The following is a 25,932-nucleotide window of genomic DNA, read 5'->3' on the forward strand; positions in this document are numbered from 1 at the left end:
ATCGGATGAATGAACACCTCTCGATAATCACTAGGCAAGAGTGTTCTCTTCCTGTTGGGGAACACTTCAGCGGTCACGGGCATTCAACCTCTGATCTTCCGGTAAGCGTTCTCCAAGGCGGCCTTCACGACAACGCAGAGTCGCTGAGCAGAGACTGATAGCCAAGTTCCGCACACATGAGAACGGCCTCAACCGGGATCTTGGGTTCATGTCACACTATCTGTAACCCCCACGACTTGCCTGGGCTTGCAAAATCTCACTAACTGTCCCGGCTGGAGACAATACACATCTCTTTAACTTGTGCTTAACCCTCTCTCCACTCATATTGTCTGTACCTTTAAGACTTGATTACCTGTAAAGACTCGCATTCCAACCATCATTTTGTAAATTGAGTTTTTGTCTTTATATGCCCTGTTTGTGAACAGAACTCCCATTCACCTGATGAAGGGGCAGCGCTCCGAAAGCTTGTGGCTTGTGCTACCAAGTAAACCTGTTGAACTTTAACCTGGTGTTGTGAGACTTCTTACTGTGCTTACCCCAGTCCAACGCCAGCATCTCCACATCTATGTTAACTCAACATTGTTGTTTTTGCAGCTTTACCTTGAGACTTTTTCCACCTAGTTGATGCTTTGCAAGTACAAATCTAAAGCAAAAAATATTTTTATTAAGAGCTTCCATCTCAGTGAGGAGGCTTCATGCTAATCCACATCTAACAAACTGCTCTGAAAACTCTGCTCACATTTTGATAGCTGTGATCAATTTCACCACAGCAATTAAGACAATTTACTACATTTTAAAACAATCAATAATATTTTAAATTAAAAAATAAACAGCATTATAAATAGTCATTTCCCAATCTTAAGAGATCCTTTGAAAAATTCCAGGATCGGGATATAACTGATCAGTTCTTCCTCAGGCTATAATATGGCAGGATGTTCTGCTCAACCCGCCACATGTTTCACAGCAGCGGAGGCAGTCCACCATTGGCCGGCAGCAGAATCCTGTTTCCTATTGAATGTATCCCTTGCCAACAGGAAGCCCATGGCAGGGACGTGCTGTTGGCAGAACTGGAAGATCCTGCCATCATGAATGGCTAGGAAATTACAACCCTTATCTCTGTACCATGTTTTCTTGGAATCTGTCCATTAACTTTTGAGATATATTGTTTACAGACTAACAAACAATGGCAGAGATAATAAGTAAAAACTGAAGTGGACCATGTGGCCATACAGGCCTGCTCTGTATTCAATACAATAGTGACTGATCTTCCACTTTCCCACAGTATTCCCATATCTTTTAATTTTCTTCGTGTCCAGATGATCTAAAACTATCCAAATTGTCTTGAATATATTCAACAACTGAGTGTCCACAGCTCCCTGAGGTAGAAAATTCCAATGATCTACAAACCTTTGAGTGAAGAAAATTCTTCTCACCTCAGTCCTAAATGGCTGACTTCATATTCTGACACCGTGTTCCCAGGTCCCAGATTCCCCAGCCAGGGGAAATATTCTCCCAGTAGCTACCATATCAAAGCCCTTGACAATTTTTTATGTTGTAATGAAATCTTCGGCAAGTTTTGTAACTAAAAATGCATCTGTTCACCTAGCAGTAAGTCGGAACTGTTTTTAGCCAATGGTCAGGTTTGCTTTCTGAGGTAATGGTTCTGTTTCGGCAGATAGCAAATAGTTTGGCCTTATAGTCCATGACACCGGGTTACACTACTGGCTTTCTCAAGATTGTGGCAGCTGTGTAGGTAGCAGATCACACATTACTTAAAGAAACTCGGGCATCTAGGTGTTTACACATCCTAAGTGATTGGCTATATGAAGGACAAACCATTATTCCTTCTACAAATATGATTTTATTTAAGAAATTTGTCCTGCATAAATTGAGTACTTCCAAAGTATTATGTGGTTATATATGGACATGAAACCATGTTGTAGACACTGTCAGGTCAATTTTCTTGGCTCGATTTTAATCAACTTATTTCTTGTTTAACAGATTATTTGTTACACTTTGGTGATTGTGATTGGTGTGATTGCAGACCTGGCTAGTACAGCTATGTCAATTGCTATCCAACGCGACTGGATTATAGTGATTGCTGGAGACGGTGACAAACTATCAAGTAACTATCATAGAACTTTTGGAAAATACAATTTCCTGGTCAATGAACAGATATGAATTTATTTTTCCATCTCGGTGGCATTGATACTAATTGCAGAAAAGTCTGCAAGTCTTTTTTAACATTTCCATTAAATTATTCTGCTTTCAGTATTAATTTTTGTCTTTCAGTTAGTGTGATAAAAAAAAACTTGTGTGCATTCTTTAATTTCACTTCCTTCCTCCATGTGCAATGTATTGCAACTACACCATCATCAGTGCTTAGTCTACATACCCTACATGTTGCATACTATCCTGTGTATTCTCATTTTCCCCTGTTGTATATGTTTTCTCATATGCAGCATGTGTTTTCCTCTTGCCCATATGCCCAGTAAGCCTCTCTATCCCCTGCCACCTGTCTACCATAAGCTTTACCTTTCCACCACGGCTTTGACGTGCGTACTTTCATTTCCTGTGTGCATGTTCTCACTCTCTCATGTATTTTGTTCGCTATGCCATTGCTCACTTGCTGACCCTTACTATCCGTAAAGTTCTCTCTTTCGTGCTCTCCCTGACATAACTAAAATTTGCCAACAATCAATCAAGATAATTTTTATTATAAACTTTATTGTAAATTTCCTGAAGGCATTTCTCCATCCACCATGCTAGCTAGTTGCGATCGTATTGTAGAAAGTATAACACAAATAAAGATTATGCATTTATTTTTCAACATATTGGATCTTTATTCAAATAATCTACAGCCACTTTGGGTGGAATTTCAGATTTCCTAGAAATGTTAAATGATATCTAGGACCATATTCTTGACTTTCGTCCTCATCCTCCTTGTCTCAGGTGGGACATAGGGCCACAACAATCTTTCTCCATCAAGCCCTGTCTTCTGTTATGGCCTGTGCCTCACCCCATGTAAGCCCCATCACCTCCAGTTAAGTCACCACAGTACTATGCCTGCCCCATTTACGTTTCCCAGCTGGTGTCCATCTTAGAGCAACCTTTGGAATTTACTCTTGGGCCATCCTTATAACGTATCTGAGCTATCTTATCCGGCGCTTCTCGATCTTAAGGACAAAGCCATGGCAGCCAATCTTCTTGTGCAAGTCCTCACTGGAAATTTTATTTGGCCAATAGGTGTTGCAGGTCTTACATAGGCAACTGTTATGTTTTATATCAAAACAGAATGGGACAAGATTTTCCTCATCGATATCAGATTTGGGCTATTAAAAGTATCGATATTAAATCTATTTAAAATATTTTTATAAATCGCTTTACTGCTAAGATTTGCTTAAACAGCCTGTTGATGAGTACGTACCTTAACTGACATAACCTGTTATTTTACAGATGCTGATTAATGTGCTATTTTTCTTTTGGTGTGGTTCAAACCATGTTAATAATGCTGTTACAGTGCACATAATTTTGCTTCTAGATAAGGAATTGCTAAATTATGGCTTCAGAAAAAGATTCTCTTGTCTGTGCCGAGCCCGAAACCTCATCAATGCCACATTTCGTAAAAGGGTTGTCATTTGCAGATTTTTTTTTCTTTGAAAACCTGGGGATATTCCATTGATAAAAATGGAATATGCTTTCCTTTCAGCGAGGTTATTACCAGGGAGATTAAAGAAAAATAAAACTGTAAGTACAAACTACCCATCACCATCTATAAAGGTGGAATAATGTTTTGAGTAGAGACATTTTGTTGGAACTGATTTAGGATCATCAACCAAAACATTATTCTGTCTTTTCTCATTTTAGGCAATATCAATACAGGCCACAATCTTTTCATTCCAAACATTTTGGGTGGTTTTTCTAGAATTGTATCCCTGAGTTATTTCCCACAAAATAATAGGTGGGCAGATGCTGAAATCAGCAGTCTGATCATCTTTCTAAAATAAATAATCACGGGTCAACTAAACTTGTTAACAAACTAATTGACCTGGATAATACGCTGCTCATGCAATAAAACATTGGCACGGACAGGCGAGTGGGAGTGGGCAGGGTGGTTTTTAAAGAAATCTTTGTAAACACAAAAAGACCTCCGATTTACCTGGGTCTGCATGTCATGACTGCCTTCTTTGTAGACCTGCATGCAGTCCCAACAGCATCCACTACTCAGATGTGGCATTGCTGGGACGGTTCGAGCTACCAGTCAATCTATTTGGCCAGCAGCTTTCGAGGGCTTCCTCCCACTGAGGGACAGAAGTCCCGCGCTCGGCCTGTTTAGCCCACTGGCAGCATGTTATGACTGTGGGCCGGACAATTTTTAGGTGTGTCAAATGCTGGCCAACTCTTGTAATGGAGGGATGAACAACATGCCCCCCCTATAAAATGCAGCCCATATTGTTGTCACATTTTAAAACATTTTACATTATAAGTCTTTCACACACAGAGTTTAATGTTGAGCAAAATTTTAAAAACTGCAAATACTGGAAATCTAAAACAAAACAGAACATGTTGTTTATATACAGCAAATCAGTCAGCACCTGTATAATGACAAGTGATGACATTTTATGTGTATACTCACCAATAGTATGTGCAGGCAAATCTTACTGGTAAAGCAGTTTTATGCAAATATTTCAAATAAATTTAATATCCATGCTTTTAGCAGTCCAGTGCTGCAGTTGATGAGAAAAAATTTGCTTCATGAAGGGCAGGAGTATGATCCTAAAAATAATTTCACATTTTTAGGAAGTCTGAAATCTGAATTTAGTTGCTTTGAAGTGTGAAATTGTATACGTTACCAAAGATTATTGAAACTGAAACAATGCTTTTGTTTTTATAGATATGAATGCTACATTGAGGCAAATTGATCTTCTCAGCAAATTGCTTTCACCAATGGCTGTGGGTCAGATTATGACTTTCAGCTCCTCCGTGGTTGGTTGTGGGTTTATAGCTGGTTGGAATTTGTTCTCAATGTGTTTTGAGTATTTGTTGCTGCGGAAAATTTATAAAATGACTCCAGCACTAGCAAAAAAAGGTGATAAACAGACCAAGGAGGAGGAAGTTTCAGGTATGACATACCATTTAAAGTTGTAACTAAAATGTTTCTGTCATCAATTGTATTTGAACACTTTTTCTATTGGGTTAACTAAAAATATTAATCAGAAAATACTGGTGTTAGTTTAAAATCAGGCATTGATTGAATTGTTTAAGTAAGAATAGTTTGTTGAAAAACATGTGTTCTGTACACTGATTGCTTAGTTGAGTTCCGAGCTACGTAAAAATGGCTATTTTGTCATTATGACATTTAAAGAATCTATGCCTGAATTGCAATTGAGTTGTGGTGTTTAACAACACTTTTGGATTACATTTCCAGTAATCCTATGCTGCATTCTTAACTAAGATGATTGTCAGCCCCAAATCAGGAATAGGAACCAAATTCCTGTTACAGAACTGGGTTCTCCAAAACTCATGCCATCATTTTGGTAATGATAGCCGAAATCTATTTTTTGCCATTCCTGTGGTAGTGTGGGTGTTATGCTGACTTTAAAATGTGTATAGAACCCAGAATTTCTATACATGTTTCTTCAGTTTTTGTTGTCCCTTAATAAATATTATTTGTAGTTTTCTTTTTGCATGTAGTATTTGCATATTTATCAGTTCTGCACTGTCCTACCCCCCTTTGCCCAAATCACCTATTCCTTCAGAATTATCTTTTGGAGGGCAAGAGTCCCTCAAGTTCGTTTATTCCATTATTGTGTTCTGGAGCTCTTCTCCCCATCTTATTGGTCTCCAGGGTGAATATGTGAGCGAAAGTATGTCTCCTACTCCTCTCTGCCTCATGATGATGATGTTATCAATAAAACCCACCTCCTACTCTCTGAATCCACTGGCTACCTAAAGTCCTCTACTAGCCCTCATGCTGTCTCCTATTGTTAATGGTTCCCTTACCTCAGGAAACATCCAATGCTTTTCAAAACCACTTTGCTCACCCCCTACATTAAATCAATCTAGCCTTGATCTTACTTTCCTTTTCAATTCGAATTCAATTTACAATCTCTGTTCTCTTGAGGTCCTCAACAACTAATTGACTTTGACTCCTAGTTCTGTGCCTGTCCCTCCCAAAATTCCTATTTGAATCTTTCAGTCCAACCCAACGTTGAATTATCCAAAGTCTAAAAAGACTTCTAATACTGTGCTACACTGTTCCTCCTTCACCTTTCTGCACGTAATATGGTTGACCACACCATCGTTGTCCTAAGCCCATCTTCAGTTGTTTCATCAATGAACTTCCATCATAAGGTCAGAAGTGGGGATATTTGCTGACAATTGTGCAATGTTCAGCATTATTCGCAATTCCTCAGGTATCAAATGAGTACATGTCCAAATGCAGCAAGATCTGGACGATATTCAGGACAAGTCATATAAATACAAAGCAAATCAGTTGCTAGGAATCCTGTGGTGAGTAACTCGCCTCCTGACTCCCCAAGTTATCCACCATCTACAAGGCGCAAGTTAAGAGTGCAATGGAATGCTGTCCACTTGCCTGGATGTGTGTAGCTCCAACAACACTCAAGAAGCTAGACACCATTCAGGACAAAGTAGCCTGCTTGATTGTCACCCCATTCACAAACATTCACTCCTTCCATCACCGATGCACAATGGCAAGTGTGTACCATCTACAAGATGAACTGCAAGAACTCACCAAGGCTATTTAGACAGCATCTTCCAAACCTCTACCACCTAAAAGGACAAGGGCAGCAGATGAATGGGAACACCATCACCTGGAGGTTCCCCTCCAAGCCACACACCATCCTGACATGGAAATATATTGCCGTTCCATCTCCCTAATAGCACTGTGGGTGTACCTACACCACATGGACTATAACAGTTCAAGAAGGCAGCTCACTAATACCTTCTCAAGGGCAATTAGGGATGGGCAATAAATGCTCACCAAGACAGTGACACCCACATCCAATGAATAAATAAAAAAATAAAGAAATAGCCATGTCTGTTCTCCATTCTCTAGATCCACAGAATTAGTTTGAGCAGTTTCATCTCCATTAATGGCTTTTGTTGCTTTTTCTGTGCCATCACCTTAGGAGGCAACAGGGTCTAACCTTGGGACCTTTCTGTTATCTAAATGCTGCCTCTGTGACATCTTCCACAGTGTGGGTGAGCTTTCATATATATGAATTCATCACTAAGACCTTCATATTGGTTGCTTCTGTCTCTCTGCAACTCAATCCTGCATGATTTTCAACTTGTTCAAAGCTCTCCATGATTATGTCCTACACTAAATCCAACTTTCCATAACTCCAGTTTGTGCTGATTTACCCTGTCCCAGTCCCCAGTGTTAACTTCAAAATCTTTGTCAGTTAAATCCTCTATGGCCTTTCCCCACCCTGTGTAATTTGCAACAGCACTATATCCGAAGAACATTGGAACAGAATAGATTATTCTGTTCCTTCAGCCTGCTCCACCATTCAGCTAGATCATGGCTGACTTGTACTTCAATCCCTTAATATCCTTATCTAACAAAGAAGTCCACTTTGTAAGCTGACCCAGCAGCCCCAGCCTTTTCAGGAGATAGTTCCAGATTTCTGCTCTGCTTTTTGTGAAGTTGTGCTTCCTGATTTCAGTCCTGAATGATCTATTTGAATTTGTGCTGGATTTCTCCCATGAGAGGAGATACAAATTCCACTGATGCCAACCCAAAATACTAAGACCAAGAATGGGGAAACTAGATTGGAAAATTGTGGGTGTGATTGAATTTGTGATATATATAAATGATTTGGAAGAAGGTGTAACTGGTGTAATCAGCAAGTTTGCGGATGACACGAAGATGGCTGGACTTGCGGATAGTGAAGAGCATTGTCGGGCAATACAGCAGGATATAGATAGGCTGGAAAATTGGGCGGAGAGGTGGCAGATGGAGTTTAATCCGGATAAATGCGAAGTGATGCATTTTGGAAGAAATAATGTAGGGAGGAGTTATACAATAAATGGCAGAGTCATCAGGAGTATAGAAACACAGAGGGACCTAGGTGTGCAAGTCCACAAATCCTTGAAGGTGGCAACACAGGTGGAGGTGGTGGTGAAGAAGGCATATGGTATGCTTGCCTTTATAGGACGGGGTATAGAGTATAAAAGCTGGAGTCTGATGATGCAGCTGTATAGAACGCTGGTTAGGCCACATTTGGAGTACTGCGTCCAGTTCTGGTCGCCGCACTACCAGAAGGACGTGGAGGCATTAGAGAGAGTGCAGAGAAGGTTTACCAGGATGTTGCCTGGTATGGAGGGTCTTAGCTATGAGGAGAGATTGGGTAAACTGGGGTTGTTCTCCCTGGAAAGATGGAGAATGAGGGGAGATCTATAGAGGTGTACAAGATTATGAAGGGTATAGATAGGGTGAACAGTGGGAAGCTTTTTCCCAGGTCGGAGGTGACGATCACGAGGGGTCACGGGCTCAAGGTGAGAGGGGCGAAGTATAACTCAGATATCAGAGGGACGTTTTTTACACAGAGGGTGGTGGGGGCCTGGAATGCGCTGCCAAGTAGGGTGGTGGAGGCAGGCACGCTGACATCATTTAAGACTTACCTGGATAGTCACATGAGCAGCCTGGGAATGGAGGGATACAAACGATTGGTCTAGTTGGACCATGGAGCGGCACAGGCTTGGAGGGCCGAAGGGCCTGTTTCCTGTGCTGTACTGTTCTTCGTTCTTTGTTCTAATGCATAGCCAGTCATTCAGAGACAAAGAATATTTAAATATTATTGCAGCTATTACTGTAATAGCTTTAGTTTTAATTGTTTTAAAATTTAACACATACAAAAATTCACATTTATTTGCACTTCCTCAATTTTTCAAAACATTCCTCTTTGCCTTGCAACTTGTCCTTTGTGCTATTTCAGAAGGAAATGAGACGGCTTTTAAAGATAATATTGCTGCTGCTGTTTCAGTCGAAGGTGAACTGATTAATAATTCTACAAATCACAATCACAAGGAAACTGGCTGCATTAAAGGCATTCTGGTTCCTGGAATCAGGACATTCCGAGATGGCTGGATTATCTATTATAGACAACCAATGTTTCTTGCTGCATTGGGTCTTTCATTTCTTTACATGACAGTACTAGGATTTGATGGAATTACGATGGGATACGCCTATGCACAAGGAATAAGCAGTTCTGTGCTTAGCATCATGGTGGCATTGTCTGCTCTCACGGGGCTAATAGGAACGATGGTTTTCACCATGTTGAGAAAATATTGTGGCCTTATTCACACTGGATGTTTTTCAAGTATTGTGCAGATTACTTTTCTTATGCTCTGCATCGCATCTGTGTTTGCTCCTGGAAGCCCACTTGATTTGAGTGTACCCCTTTATTCAAGTGCATCAGATCAGCTAGAAGCCCGTACAACTGGTGTTTATCCTACTGATGTTGCTAATGCATCCGTCATCAAACAGTCCGATGTGAATTCACAATTGCCAAGCAACCTGACGAACTCCACAGACATAAAGGAATATATATCTATAGCACTCTATTTTGCTGGTGCTATTTCTGCAAGAATTGGTAGGTAATATTAAGAAAGTAGCTTATTTAAAGCTTTATATGCATATCACATTATAAAAGTTGCATGTACTTAAGCACATCAAGGATTTACGATGTATTTATCAATCAGGCGAAATAACAGTATTACAAAATCACTTTTAACATAACGAGAGCATTTTCAGGAAAAATGTGTAGCATTATTGCAACAGTATTTTACAATATAAATGTATATTTTAATCATCCCAGTAAAATCAGAAAATAAGGATTGTGTACATTTATAAGAACATATGCGCATGTCAAATCTATAATCTGTTTGATGTTGGCAATTTGAACAGCTATCATCATAGGTTCATTAAACTTCCAACCATAGAATAAGACAAAGGGTCTTAACTTGCAGCAGCATGGATATTTTTATAAAGCTGGTCACAAACTTGGATTGTCATATTTTTGCAGCTGTAATTGTCCATTACATTCATCTTAAAGGTACAGGTCTATTTGATTGGCATTGTCAAGAAAATTCTTCTGTAAGTTTAAGATCAACTGTGTTTTGTAGCGTGTAGAAAATCTCCCATTGCTGCTCAGAGTAGGTCAGAGCATGTAGCTGTTCCCTTGATTCCTCATATCTTACTTTCTGGGGTTCTTTTGCATTTTTAGTCTTTTATTCGATGATATCTATTATATATTTTACTCTTACAGTTGTTTAACATTGTAATTTTCCTTTGTTCCTTTGTTAGATTTTTTCCGCCACAAATAGTCATATTTGCAGAATCATACCTGTCCTAAACTCCTTAATTAAGATCCTTAGATATGTCTTGTCACATTGCCAAGATACCAAATGTACTGTGGAATACGGAAAAGGGATGTCCCTGGGAGTCTTAGATATTGACTCCAGACCACATGAATCTTAAGACATCAGGTCAAACAATGGCAAGGAAACTTTCTGATGAATACCACCTACTCCTCCCTTAGCTGTTGAATCAGTACTCCTCCATTTTGAACACCAGTTAGAAGAAGCACTCGGTATAGCAAGGCCACCGAATGTACTCTTGTGGGAAACGTCAATATCCAGCACCAAGAGTGACCTGATAACACCGTTATTGACCAAGCTAGCCAAGTCCTGAAAGATATATCTGACAGACTGGACCTGTAGCAGACAATAAGAGAACTAACAAAAGAGGAAAATCTACTTGTCTACATCCTCCAATCTATCTTTTGCAGATGCATCTGTCCATAACAGTGTTAAGAGTCGCCACTACACAGTTTGTGGGGATAAATTCCAGTGAGGACACTGTCCTTTATATTATGTGGTAGTAACACTGTGCAAAATGGGACAGATTCAGAACAGTTCTAACAACTCAAAACTGGGCATTCATGAGGCACTGTGGGCCATGAGCAACAGCAGAATTGTATTCAACCACAATCTAACCTCTTGACCTGGCATACCCCTCAATTTACAATTACTGTCAAGCCAGAGGACCAATACTGGTTCAATTAATGTAGGAAAGCATGCCATAACAGCACCAGGCACACCTCAAAACGAGGGGACAACCTGGCGATGCTACAATACAGGATTAAATGTATGCTAAACAGTTGAAGCAGCACGCTGTAGAACTCAATGATCCTAAAATGAACAAATCAGATCAAAGCTCTACTGTTCTGTCACACCCAGTGGTAAATGGTGGTGGACAATTTAATAATCAATGATGGAAGCGCTCACCGCAATAATTCAAAAGACGTGGTTAAACCATTTGCAACAGTCTTCAGCAGAAATGCTCAGTGGAAAAGGCATGAAAGGCAGAACAAATTGAATCCAGCCTATTAGCGCACCATGAGTCTACTTTCAATCATCAGCACTTATTCACCAATAACCTACTCACTGGTCGTTAGCTTGGGTTCTGCGAGGAGCACTCGGCTCTGGGCCATCGCAGCAAAAAAGTTGATTGCAGAAGTGAGATGAGATAGGCTAGCCTTGGCATCAAGGCATCATTTGATAGAGCGTGGCTTCACAGGAAGAGTATCTTGAAGTTGGTAAGGATTGGGTGAAAACTCCCCACTGGATGGAGCCACAGCTAATACAGGGAGGTTGAGGCTACTGGAGGTCATCCATCTTACTCCCAGGTTATCTGCAGGACACAGGCTTCCAGGGTTCCTCATGTCTGCATCCTGAGCCCGGGCATAAGTATTTAATAAATGTTGGCCTTGCCAGTGATGCCCACATCCAATGAACAAATTTAAAAAACATATAAAAAGCAGCACCGAAGAAGCTATATGAGGCTCACCTCAGCCTGATATTTCCCTGTTGGCTGTGTCTTAGACATCCACCATCACAGCTGCTTTTCCTTTTCAATGAAAAGCCAGTGGCCCCATCATCAGCCCGGCCATGTTATTTTCTACTCAACATTTTCTCCACTCTAGGTCCATAGAAAAAGATTCTACTGCCCCCTTATGAAGTTTTCAGCCTTGCTGTCTCCTCTTTCTCTCCCTCCTTCACAAAAGCTGTTACTCATTGCTCTTTTAAGTCCTGTGATATTATTCTCTCCTTCAGCTTTATTGCCCATGTCTCTGTTTGTGTACCAGCTGTGGCTCAGTGGGTGGCACTCTTGACTCTGAGCCAGAAAATTATGAGTTCAAGTGCTATTCCAGACCTTAGCACCAAAATCTAGGCTGTACTGAGGGGCACTATTGGAAGTATCGTCTTTGGGATGAAATGTTAAACCAAGGCACTATCTACTCTCTCAATTGAAAGTAAAAAATCACATGGCACTATTTCAAAAAAGAGGAGAGTAATCCCTGGTGTCCTGATAAATATTGATCCCTCAGTCGGTTGTCTGGTCATAATCACTTTGCTGTTTGTGGGAGTTTGTTTTGTGCAAATTATGACATAAAGGAAAAATAGTATCCTACTCCATCTGCTACCTCCTCTTCACGCTCCTGTACAGATGCTTACAGACTTTGCTTCTTCTCTATATGGGACCTTCATCCTACCTTTCTCTCAGTCTATTTATTCATCTTTGTCCCTACTATTTCTGTAGCAGCAGATTTTTGTTTCTCACCATTAGGATAAAGGAAGAGACATAGCAGTAGAAACAGGGCAGGATGAGAGCAGAGAAGATTATTATTCATCACAAGATGTTTATGTTGCAGGTGAGGCCAGCACTTATTACCCAACTCTAACTGGCCTTGAGAACATGGTGGTGAGCTGCTTTTTTCAATGCAACTATTGCAACTGTTTTTCATGTTCATAGGTCAAACCTCCTGCTGATTACCACTGACCACACTTTCTCAATTGCTGAATCAGTATTGCTCCATGTTTAACACCACTTGGAGGAAGCATTGGGGGTAGCAAGGGCACAGAATATACTCTGTTTTGGAGACTTCAGTGCCCCGAGTGACTTGCTAACACAAGTTAGCAAGATGGCTGAGTCCTGAAGACAAATATTTCAGACTGGCACAAGTGGTGAGAGAACCGATATAGGGGAAAAACCGAATTGATCTCACCCCCATCAACGATCTGTTGGAGATGCATTTGACCCTGAGTGGCATCGGTGGGAATGACCACCACACAGTCCTCGTGCAGATGATGTCCTGCGTTACTTTCTGAGGGCACCCTCCATTGTGGCAAATATGCTAAACAGGATAGATCCAGCAGCTCAAAACTGAACATCCATGAATTGCCATGGGCTGTTAGCTGCAACAGAAAAATACTCAACAATAATCCGTAATTTCATAACAAACATTTTCCTCACTCTTCTATTCCCATCAAGCCTTGGGACAACCATTGTTTAATGAGGAATGTAGAAGAATGTGCGAGGAGCTGTATCAGGCATTCCTAAAAATAGGATATCAACCTGGTGAAACTGCAGAAAGAGATAAGTAATTCCATCCTCAATGAAAGAGAAGCCCAGCACATCAGTGCAAAATACCAGGCTGAGTAGTTGTAACCACCTTCAACCAGACGTATCAAGTGGATTATCCACCTCGGTCTCCTCCTAATGTCTCCAACATCACAAAGCCAGTGTTCATCCAATTCAATTTTCTCCATGTGATATCAAGAAATAACTCAGTGCACTGGATTCAGCAAAGGCCACAGGCCCTGACAACATCTTTACTGTAGTGCTGAAGACCTCAGCTTCGGAATTACCCATATCCCTAGACAAGCATTTTGAATACATCATAGCACACTCAACAGTGTGATTTCTTGCCCAGAAATGTTCTGTCCACAAAAAGTAAGACAAATCCAATCTGGTCAAATAATGCCTCATTGATCTACTCTCAAAGTGATGAAAAGCGGTGTAAACAGAAACTCGACTTCATCCAGGACAAAGCAGCCCGATTGATCGATACCCTATTTATCACCTTAAATATTCACTCCTTCCACTGTCAGCACATGCGGTAGCAGTATGCACCATCTAAAAGAGGCACAAACTGCAACAAATTGCCAAAGCTCCATATGTTCAGTGTTGATCTCCATATTTAAGAAATAATTTACTTGCATTGGAGGCAGTACAAGGAAGGTTCACTAAATTGGTTGCTAGAATCAAGGGATTGGCCTATGATGAGAGGCTGAGTAACTTGGGTCTTTTTCTCCGGGGTTTAGAAGAATAAGAGGCAATCTCATTGAAACATAAAAGATTCTGAAGGGGCCAGATAGGGCAGATGCTGAGAGATTATTTTTGCTGGTCGGGAAATCTAAAACATGGGTGCACAGTCTCAGGAAAAGGGTCCAATCATTTAGGAATGGCGCTGCCATTCAGTACAAGCATGGCTGATCTAAAGAATTCCAAAGATTCACAACTCTTTGAGTGAAGTAATTTCTCCTCATCTCAGTCCTAAATGATCGACACTAGTGTCTGTCTTCTGTTGGAAATTCATTTACCATATAGGTTACACAAGCAAAAGCTTGGCCACAAGTGGTGCTCTTTGGGCTAAAGCCCCCTGTTCATAGAATGGTTGCAGCTCAAAAGGTCATTCAGCCAATCATGTCTATGTTGGCTCTCCAAAGGAGTAATTCACCTAGTGCCAGTTCCCTGCCTTCTCCCTGTGGCCCTGCATGTTTTCCCTGTCCAGATAATTATCTAATTTCCTTTTAAATGCTTCGACTGAACTTGCTTCTACCATACTCTCTGTCAGTGCATTCCAGATCTAAATATTCGTAATGTGAAAAGGTTTTGCCTTGTCATTGCTTCTTTTGTCAATTACATTAAATCTGTAAATCCTTCTGTTCTCCAATGGAACAGTTTTTCCCTATCTACTCTGTCTATACTCTTCATAGTTTTGAATACCCCCATCAAATCTTCTCACAACTTTCTCTTCTCCAAGGAAAACAGTTCCAGCTTCTCCAATCCGTCTATGTAACTGAAATTCCTCATTCATGAGACTTGTGAATCTTTTCTGCTCTCTTTTAATTCCTTCACATCCTACTTATTTTTCTATTCTTTTATGAGATGTGAGCATCGCTGGCTAGGCCAGCATTTATTGCTAATCCCTGATTGTCCTTGCGAAGGCGGTCATGAGCCACTTTCTTAAACTACTGCTGTCCATGTGATGTAGGTACACCCACAGTGCTTACAGTGTTGCAGCCAGAACTGGACTCAAAATTACAGTGTTCCATACAAATGTAATATAATTTCCTTGCTTTTATACTGCATGCCTCTATTAATAAAGCCTCAGTGCTGTATGCTTTCTTAACCATGCCCTCAACCTGTACTGCCACCCTCAAAGACTATGCACAGGTACACCCAGATCCCTTTACACTTGCACTCCCTTTAGAATTGTAACCTTTATTTTATATGGGCTCACCGTGTTCTTTCCACCAGAATGAATCACTTCACGCTTCTGTGCATTAAATTTAATCTGCAACTTGTCCGCACATTCCACCAATCTATCTACGTCCTTTTGAAGTTCTACAATATCCTCTTCATCTTTCAGAGACCTGCCTACCATGAGCATAATTAGCAGCTCCAGAAGTTTATAAGTACAACCCAGAGTGATGTAAAATGTTAGCTATCTGGGGTGGAGTGGTTCTTTCTTGGTTTTGGAAAAACTATCACATTTACTTTCTGCCATATTTTGGTCACCTTGCCCTCTTGGATGACACGAGACATAAAAATGTGAACCTCGCAAAATCCCTTCCTCCACTTCAACGGGGTAATATCATCATACTATCATTTCTCTTGCTTCAGCTTTCTCAAGGCACTTGGCACACACTCACAGCTTCACCTAAATAAGTCAATGTTTTTGCAGGATAAAATGGCACATAATGCCTGCAGGTGGAGGTCACTGGGTGGGGGCATCTTAAACCTGAATCACAATCACATATTAACTTTAAAATATTTTATTTTCTAGGTTTGTGGAGCTTTGACCTTACTGTAACACAGCTTATGCAAGAAATGGTTTATGAATCAAAAAGAGGAATTGTAAATGGTGTTCAGAGCTCCATGAATAGCATTATGGACCTTCTCCGCTTTGTCTTGGTCATCATTATGCCGGCACCAGAACACTTTGGTGTTCTTATTATCCTATCTGTAATCTTTGTTTCAGCAGGTGGGTTGCTTTTCTTTTGTTTCGCAAGAAGGACTTTGGGAAAAGATCTGTTCAAGTGTGTTTGTTTGAAGGAAAAAGATTCGGAGGGTAACAAAGAATCAACAGTTGTGGCAGAATCTATGCTTTGATGGTCTCTCGTGGATATTTGTGTTAGTTCAGGATGGTTTATTGCTGCCTTTGAAGGGTTATTTGGTGGAGTGACAGTGCAATGCACTCCCTATTGAGAGATAATTGAAGAAAGAAGGTTCTATTGAATCCTCCATGATATGATTTCCCTTTTCTTTTTACCTTGATCTTTTAAATTCTTACGAACTGTTTTTTTTTAATACCTCATTTGCATAATCTCCACGCTGGAATGTTTGGTTTTTCTGTTGTATAAGCTATAACCACAACTTCATACAAACCATACAAAAGCAGGAGTAAGCCATTTGCCCCCTCTAGCCTGCTTCGCCACTTAATAAGATCATGGGTGATCTGATAGTCACCTCAATGTATCTCACCTACTCCCGATAGCCTATCATCCACTTGCTTACCAAGAATCGATCCAGCGTGCCTTAAAAATATTCAAAAACTATGCTCCCACTGCCTTTTCAGGAAGAGAGTTCCAAAGACTCAAGATCTACTGAGAGAAAAAAATTCACCTCATCTCTGTTTTAAATGGACAACCCGTTATTTTTAAACAGTGATCCAAAGTTCTAGATTCTCCCACAAGAGGAAACTCCTCTTCAAATCCACCCTGTCAGAACTCCTCAGGATCTTATATGTTTCAATCAAGTCACCTTGTACTCTTCTAAACTCCAGCCAATACAAACCACCCTTGAACTGAGTGGCTTGCTTGTCCATTTCAGAGGGCAATTAAAAGTCAACCACATTGCTTTGGGTCTGGAGTCACATGTAGGCCCGACCAGCTGAGGGATTTCCTCCCCTAAAGGACTTTAGTGAACCAGATGGGTTTTTACAACAATCAACAATGGTTTCATGGTCATCGTTAGACTTTTAATTCCAGACTTTTTATTCAATTCAAATGCGGTGGTTGGATTGAAACCCGGGTCCCTAGAGCATTACCCTGGTCTCTGGATTATTAGTGCATAACAATACCATTATGCTACTGCCTCACTATTCATCTGCCATCTCCTTGTTTTCCATTATCAATTCTCCAAACTCACTTTCTATAGGACCAACACTTCGTTAACATGTTTCTTTTTTTAAAATATTTATGGAAACTATCTGTTTTTACATTTTGGCTAGCTTTCTAATTTTCCTGTCTTTATTAATCCTTCTGCCATCCTTTGCTATTCCTTATATTCCGTCCAATCTTCTGACCTTCCACCTGTCTTTGCACAATTATATGCTTTTCCTTTAAATTTTATACCATCTTTAACCTTTCTAGTTAACCACAGATGATGCGTCCATTCCTTGGACTCTCTCTTGTTGGAATCCTGTGTATTCGGAAATATCCCCTTCAATGTTTGCCACTGTATCTCTATTGACCTGTCCCTTAACCTGATTTGCCAGTTAACTTTAGCCAGTTCATTGCACTATTTTAAGTTTAAAACATAACCTCAGAGCCACTCCTCTCTCCCTGAAACGGAATGTAAAATTTCATCATATTATGGTCACCTTCTCTATGAGATCATTCATTAATCCCATCTTGTTGCACAATGCCAGGTATAATATAGTCTGCTCTTTTGTTGGCTCCAGAACATGCTGTTCAAAGAAACTATCCCAAAAGCATTCTGTGAACTCCGGATCTAGGCTACCTAGAATCATAGAATTATAGAACCCTTATGGTGCAGAAGGAGGCCATTCGGCCCATCGAGCCTGCACCAACCACAATCCACCCAAGCCCTATTCCCATAACCCCACATATTTACCCTGCTAATCCCCCTGACACTAGAGTCAATTTAGCATGGCCAATCAACCTAACCCGCACATCTTTGGAGTGTGGGAGGAAACCGAAGCACCCGGAGGAAACCCACACAGACATGGGGAATGTGCAAACTCCACACAGACGGTGACCCAAGGCCAGAATTGAACCCAGGTCCCTGGTGCTGTGAGGCAACAGTGCTAACTATTGTGCCACCATGCCACCTTTGCCAATTTAACTTCTCCCATCTATATGTAGATTAAAATCTCCCATGATTATTGCCGTGCCTTTCTGACAAGCTCCCATATTTCTTCCTTTATACCCCTCTCTACCTTGTGGTTACTGTTAGGGGACCTGCACACTGCTTCTTCTTTTACAATTTCTCATCTCTATCTAAATTGTTTCCAAATCCTGCTCTCCTGGATTTAGGTCATCCTTCTCTTTTGTGTTAATACCATCATTAACTAATGGAGCCATTCTGCCATTTTTTCCTCACTTCCTGTTCTTCCAAAATGTCCCATGCCCTTCCCAATCCATGTCCTCCTGCAATCATGTCTTTTGTAAAGACTATCAAATGATATTTATTTCTATGTGCACTCTTAGTTCATCTGTTTTGAATGCTTTGTGCATTCAGATACAGAGCCTTTAGTTTTATCTTTTTAGTCTCACCTGTTGATTTATTGTTAGATTTGTGCTCTCTATCCTTTTCTGTCACAGTCTAGTTTTTAATTTCCCGTAATAATAACTTTCTTTTTTGTCATGTCTCTCTACACTTTGATTTACCACACCTTCCCAGATTTGATCTTTTGCCATCTCTATTTCGTTTGAAACCTCACTACTTCCCTAGTTATGCAGCTCGCAAAAGTATCAGTCTCAGCACAGTTTAATTTGATTTGCTGGAGAATATTTATAAAGTTAGCCCCCGAGAACTTTATCCTAACCTTTTCAGATCTTGCTGTTGATGGTACCTATGCAGCTTTTCCTGACTGAAATTGCCGTAGAACTGTTCATGACCAAATATCTCACCAGAGCATCTAAATTACTTGGCAGAGTTTTCCAGTGAATTTCAGATTTGTCAGAAGCTTGGGTACTGAAGTATTGTACAAAGCTTTTGCCAAGGACAAAAACTAGTTTCTGAGTTGTTACACGGCTTAAATACTGAAATGATGTCAATCTTTAAGATTTTTATAATTAATTGATGTAATTTACTCCTATTATCTATCTCTTAAAACTTTGTGAATTAATTTTATATTACCTATTTCACAAATTCTTTTTCACAATCTGAATTTTGGGGATTTGACAATCGATTAAATAGGCAGCTTTTCATATCGTTGTTTAATCAAATATAGGGGCCTGAAATGGAACCTTTGTGGTGGGGTCTCACAAACACCGGCCTGCTTGAGAAAAAGCCATTCCACTAATATTCTGATATATGAAACTGTAAAACTGTAAAACTGGGCTATCTTTCCAACAGAATCAATGTTAATTACTGATTGGTAAAAATCTTCTTTTGATTTATGACTGATCAGATTGTCTAAGATCATTTTCATTGTAGCATCTGAACGCACTTAGTGTTAAACATTGTTTACTAAATTAGAAGGTATTTGAGATGGTCTTAGAGAGGAAGTGTTTTAAAGAACAGCATAAAGTTGAAAGTCACAGAAGATGATGAGACTATCTACAAAGACAGAAACCAGGACTTTACTGGCTGGCGAGGGTTGGTACAATTGCAGTGGAAGGTGCTGGGAGAAAAGTCTAATGTCTCCCTGACTTCATGGGATATGTCAAAAGGCAGGAATCACAATGATTCAGCCAGCCATTGAAAGGAACAGTTGGCTATTAAGGTAATAAATAGACAATTCAGCATTTTGCCAGCATCGAAACTGAGCCCCGCTGTGTGAGGAGACTGCCAGGTACATTGAGGCGACTTCATGGTGGGTTTTCAATGAATCTTCCTGACATCAGCAGCTGTTCCGATGGCTTCGACACCGCCACTGGAGCGTTCATCCCCTGATTACCAGAGTGTGTCTGCCTGGCACCTGCACATTTCAAAAGAATTCTCACCAACTTTTCGAAGGCACTTCAGTATGGAAGCATCCTCTCCTCCCTGCAGCCTCAGCACTGGTCACCCCTATGAGTGGCAGTGCTGAATGCAGAGCTCCAGCACTCGTACCCAGCAGGCTACCTGAATTGAGCAACAGTCTCAGCAGCTGCCTTTTAATTGGCTGCTGGTGTTAAAATCCTGTCCGCAGTTCCACTCTTTACCTGTGTGGGCTTTGGATCCACATAATGCCTGTAAAATTACAAAATAATCCAGCTAAAGTCTTGAACTGTTGAATACTCCAACTGATCTTAGCTTTTATGATTAAAAATCAAATTAGATAAAAAGTATTTTAGTATTATTTTGAATTCAGTCAGATGTATATTGTAACCATGGAATTTGAATTTTTACTGTTTTATTGTTGGCTTTAACTCTACTAATGCTGTAATACTGCAATGATTCAATAAATACATTTATTTTTGTTCTTATGATGATTTTGATTCGTGCCAACTTATTTATCATAATAATGACTATATTTCAAGTTCTTAATTGCCTACGAAGTGTTATAGGATGTTCTGAGGTTGTGAAAGTATGTTCATGTGACCACTAATATTGAAACTATTTCTGTAATTATGTTTATAATTCTGTGTGTAGTTTACACCAGTACCAAATAAAGTAGTTAGGCAGTGTTATTAATTCTTGCGCCCTTTCACATGTTAAATACTTGCAATGCTACATTATAATCATGTATACTACTGTCTGTGCAGTTTCTGTAAATGAGTGAGTATTTGTAAGATGGCTTCAGAGTCAAATAATATTACAAATAACTTCCTTCCCTCAATAGATGTCGTACATTGCAATCTAATTCTTCCTACAATATTTTCATCAATCTTGATGCTCTTATTAACACAGCAGCCAAAAACTTTGAACTCCTGCAACTAATCTGGCACCTAGATAAAACATTTAATTAGGATTAAAAGAACTTCCTTCCAATGCTGTAACCAAGAAAAAGTGTATTGGTAGAAATACACACTACAATGTTGATGTTAAAAGAATTGTTTAGAATTATAGCAAATGTGAAAATTTACGACATTGAACACCGTTTGCTCCATCGTATCTGTGCCAGCAAGAAAGTTATCCAACCTAATTCTACTTTGCAGCCCTTGGATCATGGCCTGTAAGTGCACATTTAAGTACAATGAGAGTTTTTGCCTCTACTACCCTTTCAGGCTGTGAGTTCCAAACTCCAATCACTTTCCAGATGAGAAAGTATTTCTCCTCAATTCCCCTTTAATTCTTTTACCAATTACTTTAAATCTGTGACACTGGTTGTCAATCTCTCTGACAAGAGAAGAAGACCCTTTTCGTATTCACCCTAGCTAGAGCCCTCATAATTTCATACACCTCAGCTAAATCTCCCCTCAGTCTCCTCTGGTCCAAAGAAAACAACTCCAGCCTAACTAATTTTCCCTCATAGCTAAAGTTTCACAGTTCTGGCAATATCCTCATAAATCTCCTCTGAACCAGCAACAGCATTCTTTCTATAATGTGGAGACGTGGTACTCTAACTATGGCCTAACTATTGTTTATGGAGTTCTAGCATTACTTCCCTGCTCTAATTTTCTGTACCTTGACTAGTAAAGTATCCTATATGCTTTCTTGACCATCTTACCTATCTGTCCTGCTACTTTTGGGATCTGTAATCATGCACTCCAATGTCCACTTCTTTACATTTTTCTGTATCTGACCATTTATTATGCCTTGTTTGCCATCCCCAAAATCATAACTTCACATTTCTTCAGATTGAAAAGCAGATGCCACTTTTCCCCCATCAGACCAATATTCCCATTGATACTATCACCCACACAGCCAATTTTTTTGTCATCTGCAAGTTTCTTTTTTATATTCATTCACGGGATGTGGTTATCACTGGCTAGGCCAACATTTACTGTGTTTCTATAATTGCCCTTGAGAAGCTGGTGGTGAACTGCCTTCTTGAGCTCAGTCCATGTGGAGTTACATAACTTTGACCCAACAACAGTGAAAGAAGGACGATATAGTTCCAAGTCAGGTTGGTGTGTGACTTGGATGGGGATGTGTAGGTGATGATGTTCTCATGTATCTGCTACTCTTGTTGCCTTAGTTGGTAGAGGTCACAGGTTTTTAAGGTGCTGTCAAAGGATAGTCTCAAGTATCAATGGTGAACGGGAGTGAATGTTTGAGGTGATGGATGGGGTGTTGTTCAAGTGGGCAGCTTGGGCGGGAGCTTCTTGAGTGTTGTGGGTGTCAGTGCTGGCAAGGTCAGCATTTGTTGTTCATCCCTAATTGCCCTTGTACTAAATGGCTTGCTAAGGTACGAGCATTTAAGAGTCAACCACATTGTCGTGGGTCTGGAGTCAAGTATAGGCCAGACCAGGTAAGGAAGGCAGGTTTCCTTCTCTGACGGACATTAGTAAACCAGTGTAGATTTTTAAAAATTAAATTCAAAATTCACCACCTTCTATGGTGGGATTCAATCTGTGTAGTCACAGTTTTTATATGGCTAGTCCATGTTTCTGCTCAACAGTACCTCCACAGAATGTTTATATGGGAGATTCAGCAATGGCGATGCCATTGAAGGAAAGGGGAGATGGTTAGATTCTCTCTTGTTTATGTTGCCTGTGTTGCACAAATTATGCTTGTCACTTACTAGCCCGAGCTGAAATATTGTCTGGATTTTGCTGTATATGGACAAGGACTGCTTCAGTATCTGAGGAATCACAAATAGTGCTGAATATTGAGCAATCTTCAGTGAACACCCCCACTTGTTACCTATAATGGAGGGAAGATATTGATGCAGCAGGTGAAAATGATTGTGCTTAGGGCACTATCCTGAAGAACTCCTGCAGCAATGTTTTGGGATGAGATGATTGACCTCCAACAACCAAGCCATGTTCCTTTGTGCTAGTTATTATTCCAACCAGTGGAGAGTTACCCTCTGATTCCCATTGACTTCAGTTTTGCTAGGAGGTCAAGGACAATAGAAAGACAAAAACTGAGGTACACCATATTGCAAAGGCCAGTGGCAGGCTGGAAGATTGGGAAACTTTCAAACATAAACAAAGGGATACTAAAAAAGCAATAAAAAGAGCTAAGGTAAATTATGAAAGAAAACTAGCACAAAATATCAAGATGGATAGCAAAAGCTTCTGTAGACATACAAAAGGAAAGAGTGTCATTCGGGTGAATGTTGGTCCCTTGGAAGATGAAACCGGTGAGTTAATAATGGGGAACACTGAAATGGCAGAGAAGCTAAATCAATACTTTGCCTCAGTTTTCATGATGGAGGATACTAGTACTATTCCTATAGGAACGGGCAAGTCAGAGGTAATAGAAAAGGTAGAACTTAGAACAATCAACATCGATAGGGAAAAGATACTCAGCAAACTATTGGGATTGAGGGCAGATTAGCCCCCTGGGGCTAATCCTAAAGTATTAAAGGAAGTGGCGGTGGAGGTAGAGAATCCATTGGTTATAATATTTCAAAATTCCCTGAACACAGGAAAGGTTTCAATGGATTAGAAAAATGCTAATGTAATGCTCTTATTCAAAGAGGGAGGAAGGCAAAATGTGGGAAATTATAGACCAGTTAGTTTAACATCTGTTGTTGGGAAAGTGTTAGAATCAATTATCCAGGAAGGATTATCAGGACATTTGGAAAGTCAAAACACTATCCAGAGTCAGCATGGTTTTATGAAGGCAAATCATGTTTGACTAATTTGCTCGAGTTGTTCAAGGATGTAACAAGCAAAGTGGATAATGGGGATCCTGTAGCTGTATATTTGGACTTCCGGAAAGCATTTGATCAGGTGCCGCACAAAAGGTTAATTCACAAGATTAGATCACATGGGATTAGGGGTCATTTATTAGCTTGGAAGGGCGACAGGCTGATGGACAGAAGATCGAGAGTCAGGAAAAATGGGTTTTTTTCTGGGTGGCAAGAAGTAACTAGTGGGGTGCCTCAGGGTTCGGTCCTTGGGCCCCAGCTATTTACAATCTATATTAATGACTTGGACACAGGGACAGAAGGCTCTAGCCAGATTTGCAGATGACACAAAAATAGGCAGGACAGTAAGTTGCAATGAAGAAATAAGAACCTTGCAAATGGACGTAGATAGGTTAGAAGAGTGGGCCAAGATGTGGCAGATGGAGTTTAACATGGATAAGAGTGAGGTTGTGCATTTTGGTCAGAAAAATAGAAAGGCGACTTATTATCTAAATGGGGAGAGACTTCAGGGTGCTCTGGTGCAGAGAGACCTGGGTATCCTTGTTCATGAGTCGCGGAATACTAGCATGTAGGTACAGCAGATAATAAAGCAAATGGAATGTTAGCATTTATAGCTAAAGGAATAGAATATAAAGTAAAGTTTATTTCTTAGTCACAAGTAAGGCTTACATTAACACTGCAGTGAAGTTACTGTGAAATTTCCCTAGTCACCACAGTCCAGCGCCTGTTCGGGTCAATGCACCTAACCAGCACGTCTTTCAGAATGTGGGAGGAAACCGGAGCACCCGTAGGAAACCCACGCAGACACGTAAATTTAAGGAGGAGTTAGACAGATTTTTAAATTGGTAATGGGTTGAAGTGTTATGAGGAGAAGGCAGGAAAATGGGGATGAGGAGCATATCAGCCATGATTGAATGGTGGAGCAGACTCGATAGGCAGATTGGCCTAATTCTGCTCCTATATCTGATGAACTTATGACTCCTTGATGTCATACCCAGTAAAACGCTGCCTTGATGTCAAGAGCAGTCACTCTCATCTCGCCTTTTAAATTCATTTTTTTTGTCCATGTTTGGCCAAGGCTGTACTGAGCTCAGAAGCTGAGTGGCAGAACCCAAACTATGGGTGGGATTTTACAGCCCCGCTCATCCCGAAACCGTAAAATCCTGCCCAAAGTCAACAGACATTTTCATTGTCTGCCTTTGCCCACTCCGATTCTGTGGCAGGCAGGGCAATAAAATTCCGGCCTATGTGTCAGTGAACAGATTATTGCTGTGTAAGTGCTGCTGGGTGACACTGTCGATGGGGCTTATGTCACTTTGCTGATGATCAAAGGTAAACTGACGGGGTGACAATTGCTGGGTCGGATTTGTCCTTTTTGTGGACAGGACATAACTGGGAAATTTCCCCCATTGCCAGTAGATGCCAGTTTCATCACTGTAGTCAAACAGCTTGGCTAGGGGCACAGCTAGCCAAGTCATTCCAGTACAGCTGCGGTCAATTCAGTACAGCTGCGGCATTGACATCTTAATCATGCTCCAACATTTAGGTCTAACTCATTGACTTATACCATAAAAAGTAAGGGACCTGGTACTCCAGAACCTCACTGAAAGCAGTCTTTCAGTCACAAAAACACTTGTTGACTGTAACCATTAACATCCTGCCACTGGGATAACTATGGATCTTACTTGACACTTTCCCTTGGAACCCATGGGGTTTTGCTTTTTTGACCATCTACCATGTGGGATCTTCTCAAAGTCATGCTGATGTTCAGGGAAATGGCATCAAACACTCTACCTTGATCGAGCCTCCTTGTTACTTCCATGAAAAATGAATAAAATCATAGAAGAAGGCCATATTGCATGTTGTATCTATGAGGGCCATTGCCAAGAGCACTCAGTCTGTCACACTCTCCTCCCCCTTCCCCCTAAACCTGCAAAGTTTTTCACTTCAGATAATTAACAAATTTCTTTTCGAAAACCATGATTGAATCTGCCTCTACTACCTTCTTTCAGGCTATGCATTCCTGATCATAACTACAGGATGCAATAAACATGTTTTCCCACATGTTGTCTTTGGTTATTTTGCCAGTCACCTTAAATTGGTTCCTCTGGTT

The 25,932-nt window shown here is 40.4% G+C and overlaps 1 protein-coding gene across 1 annotated transcript in view; it reads left to right on the plus strand.

Moving 5' to 3' along the window:
• The window catches only part of LOC144503680 (ferroportin-like), a 41,704-nt gene extending 24,656 nt beyond the window's left edge, over positions 1-17,048 (plus strand). Inside the window, exons 6-9 of the mRNA XM_078228401.1 lie at positions 2,002-2,125; positions 4,895-5,122; positions 8,967-9,623; positions 15,948-17,048. Of these exons, the coding sequence (XP_078084527.1) occupies positions 2,002-2,125; positions 4,895-5,122; positions 8,967-9,623; positions 15,948-16,273 (1,335 nt within the window). The 3' untranslated portion in view covers positions 16,274-17,048. The remainder of the gene's footprint in view (positions 1-2,001; positions 2,126-4,894; positions 5,123-8,966; positions 9,624-15,947) is intronic.
• The last annotated feature ends 8,884 nt before the right edge of the window (positions 17,049-25,932 follow it).

Source organism: Mustelus asterias, chromosome 14 (genome assembly GCF_964213995.1).
Source record: "Mustelus asterias chromosome 14, sMusAst1.hap1.1, whole genome shotgun sequence".
NCBI lineage: Eukaryota > Metazoa > Chordata > Chondrichthyes > Carcharhiniformes > Triakidae > Mustelus > Mustelus asterias.